The sequence below is a fragment of the Echinops telfairi genome, unplaced genomic scaffold (assembly GCF_000313985.2).
Source record: "Echinops telfairi isolate 266 unplaced genomic scaffold, ASM31398v2 ScPeMD7_7468;HRSCAF=8506_0, whole genome shotgun sequence".
Classification (NCBI taxonomy): domain Eukaryota; kingdom Metazoa; phylum Chordata; class Mammalia; order Afrosoricida; family Tenrecidae; genus Echinops; species Echinops telfairi.
The window spans coordinates 47,036,461-47,039,521 of NW_022111369.1; the positions used below are offsets into that span (position 1 = coordinate 47,036,461).

At 38.8% G+C, this 3,061-nt stretch overlaps 1 protein-coding gene across 1 annotated transcript in view; it reads right to left on the reverse strand.

The window, feature by feature from the left end:
* Nucleotides 1-571: 571 nt before the first annotated feature.
* ALB (albumin) overlaps nt 572-3,061 on the reverse strand; it is a 38,110-nt gene continuing 35,620 nt past the window's right edge. Inside the window, exons 9-10 of the mRNA XM_030888548.2 lie at nt 2,150-2,364; nt 572-818 (exon numbers count right to left, since the gene is read on the reverse strand). Coding sequence (XP_030744408.2) covers nt 587-818; nt 2,150-2,364 — 447 coding nt within the window. The 3' untranslated portion in view covers nt 572-586. The remainder of the gene's footprint in view (nt 819-2,149; nt 2,365-3,061) is intronic.

Genomic DNA, 3,061 nt, shown 5'->3' on the forward strand with positions numbered 1-3,061 from the left:
CATGGTACGGAAATCAGTATGCTTGTCTAAAACAACACACCACCATGGGACCCTCTCGGCCAGAGCAGAACTGCTCCTTTGGGTTTCCGAGTCCTCAAATCATCATGGGAGCAGACACCCTTATCTTCTCCCACGGAGTAGCTGCTGGGTTGAAACTGCTGACCACCAATCACTGACAACTCCTTGGATAAGCTTGTAGGAGACCTGATCATCCTCCACAACTGCTTTGCTCTCCTGTAAATTCTCAAAAACCCATTCCTAAAGTTTCTCAATAAGAAAGGCAGAGTTTCTCCAACTTTCCTTTAAGATACTAATTCTAGTGCTTTAGTAAGTTTTGGAATCAAAATTATCTTCTTGGTATCTGAGTTCAATCTATTTTAATGAACATTTAAATTTACTTTGTGTTCATCTGATCTTGGGGATCTGAAAACAAGACAAAAATCATGCTCAAGAGTTTGTAGTTTGGGAGATTGCTATCTTCGGAGCTTTCTTTTCTGGGTTTTATTCATCGTTTTTCTTAAGGTTTTGTTTTGAATAAAGTTTAAGAGCACAGCATTGAAAACCATCTCAGGAAAAGAACTATGTTTTATGAAATTTCACTTTGCAGCATTGCACTGTCTTCCTTGGTCATTAGTGGAATCATTAGCCCAAGAGCCACATTTTGTTTTTCATGCAAGCCACCTACCACTTTGCCATAGCACATGTGAGGATCGGCGGTGGGACAGCACTTCTCCAGTTTGGCTTCATAGAGCTTGGCAAGTCTCAATAGCAACGAGACAGAATAATCATGATGCCTTCTTGCGTATTCGTGCAGAAACCTGAGTACGATAAAAATAGAAAAGAGTGAGGTAGACAAAATGAGCAAGGTAAATCCAAAACAAACTTAGAGATTACTTCTTAATCCAAAGGCCTACATTTAACTAAATCCCTAGGCACTAAAGAAGGGTGGCTAAAGGGCTAGAGATTCCAAATTAAAACTGTCTGAGCTCACATTTTGGTTCTCTCTATTATTTTTGCTATGTCACTTTAGGCAACTTGTTAAACCTCATGGAATCTTAATTTTCTCTTCTGTAGAGGGAGAACAATAATATTATCTATCTCTGTCAGGAAGCATTAGACTGCCAACTGAAGGTCAGTGGTTCAAACCCATGAGTAGGTGCAGGGGAGAAAGATGTGGATACCTGTGCCTGTAACTGTTTTCAAAGCTTAGAAATCCTTTACAGGTGGCTATTAATTGGAGTTAAATCAATGGCAATGGGTTATTTTGCTTGGTTTTTTTTTTATTTCATAAAGAAGATTATTGTAAGAATTAAATGATATAATCTGCGCAAAACACACTGGACTATAGTAAATGTTTGATAGATTATGTCTACTCTTATTATGAATACTTTGTTTTATTTGACTATATCTCACAAAGGGTCTGAATTAAGTATGTGTACCCTTATCCACTCATTGAATTCTGGGTATTTATGTTTGGAAGACAAAGGCAGAGAGAAAAGGGTCTTCATTTTTCTCTCTGAAATTTTACAGTGTATCATTTTAAGAAATATTATTTAATACAAAGGATAATACCATAATGTAAAAGCAGAAAATCAAATTTTCTATCCTTATCCCCTATGTGATAAACTTTCATTTTGTCCTTGAAGTGCATAGCCTTTCCCTGTCACTTAAGGTTCATTTGAATTTAAAATACCTGATGGCAGCTTCCAGGTCTTTTATTTTTGTTGTTTTATACTTCTTTGTTACCTGTCAGTACATATATGTCCATATATGCATGTACACACATGTGTGCCTTGTAGGTACTCAGGAAATGCCCTTTGAATGACTTGTGAAATCAATGAATAACAAACATATGTACATATCAACAAAATGTTTCTGGAAAGATAGTTCCAGAAAAATCCCTAAGGAGCAAAGAGTGGGCAGCAGCAGAAATAAATGGGAGAACTTTCAATGACTTTTTTACACTCTTCTGTATTGGTTTTTGTTGTGAGCATATGCTATTTTATGATAATGTTCAAAACGATGGTATTATTGAAATATAACTTTTAAAGCCTGGCTTAGGAACAGGCTAAGGGAGCATCTGGATAGCAGGAAAATGGGAGCACCTCCACAGAGCCTTCTCTTCCAAGATCATCCCTTGTCCACTTACGTGCCCATGAAGATATCCCGGGCCTCCTCATAGTTTTTGCACACCTCCTTGTCCTCAACAAAATCAGCGGCCAATGGGGTGAGGTCATCAGGAATATCATCATTTTCTACCTCGGCAATGCAATGGGATTTCTCAAGCACAGGCTTCTCACAGCATTCCTTTAGCTTGCTGGAGATGGTTTCTTGATTTTCACATGTGTACTTGGCCAGATCCGCCTGCAAACAAGTTGATGAAAAATGTCCATGTGTCTATATATACATGGAAATGTACACCTTCCAAAGTTTTCCTAGGATGTTCACCCTTCTCCTACCCCATCTACTCCCAAAACAATCGCTATGGGAATCTACCTGGATAGTTGTCCTCCTTCAATGTAACGGGTTTTTCCTTCTCTCAGCTAAAATACGACTGAGAGAGGTTTCTAATCAGTAATGAATCAAACGGATCATTTGAAAAGTCAATAAACTCGCATAACAGTAACCCCGTGTGTGTCAGTAGAACTGTGTTCCACGGGGCTTTCAGTGATGGATTTTTAAAATTACATCACCATCCCTTTCTTTGAAAACACTTTTGGATAATCTCAAACCTCCAGTAGTTAACTGAGCATGCTACCTGCAACACCCACCCTCTGACTACATTGAATAAGTAGGTTAAAATTTTTTTAAAGTAGTCCCATAAGTATAGTAGTTAAGCGTTCATTGGCTAACTGGAAAGACGGCAGTTGGTCAAGCAGCTGCTCCAGAGGGAAAAATGGTGGAAGTCCACTTTAAAAATGATGCGCAGCATTGGAAACCCCATTGGGCAATTCTACAATTCTAGTGTAGGAGTGCTAGGGGATGGAAGCCATTGATGGAACACAAGAACCGTAACAGGTTGGGGGTGGGAGGAAGGACCACAAAACAAGAGAAGTTTCAG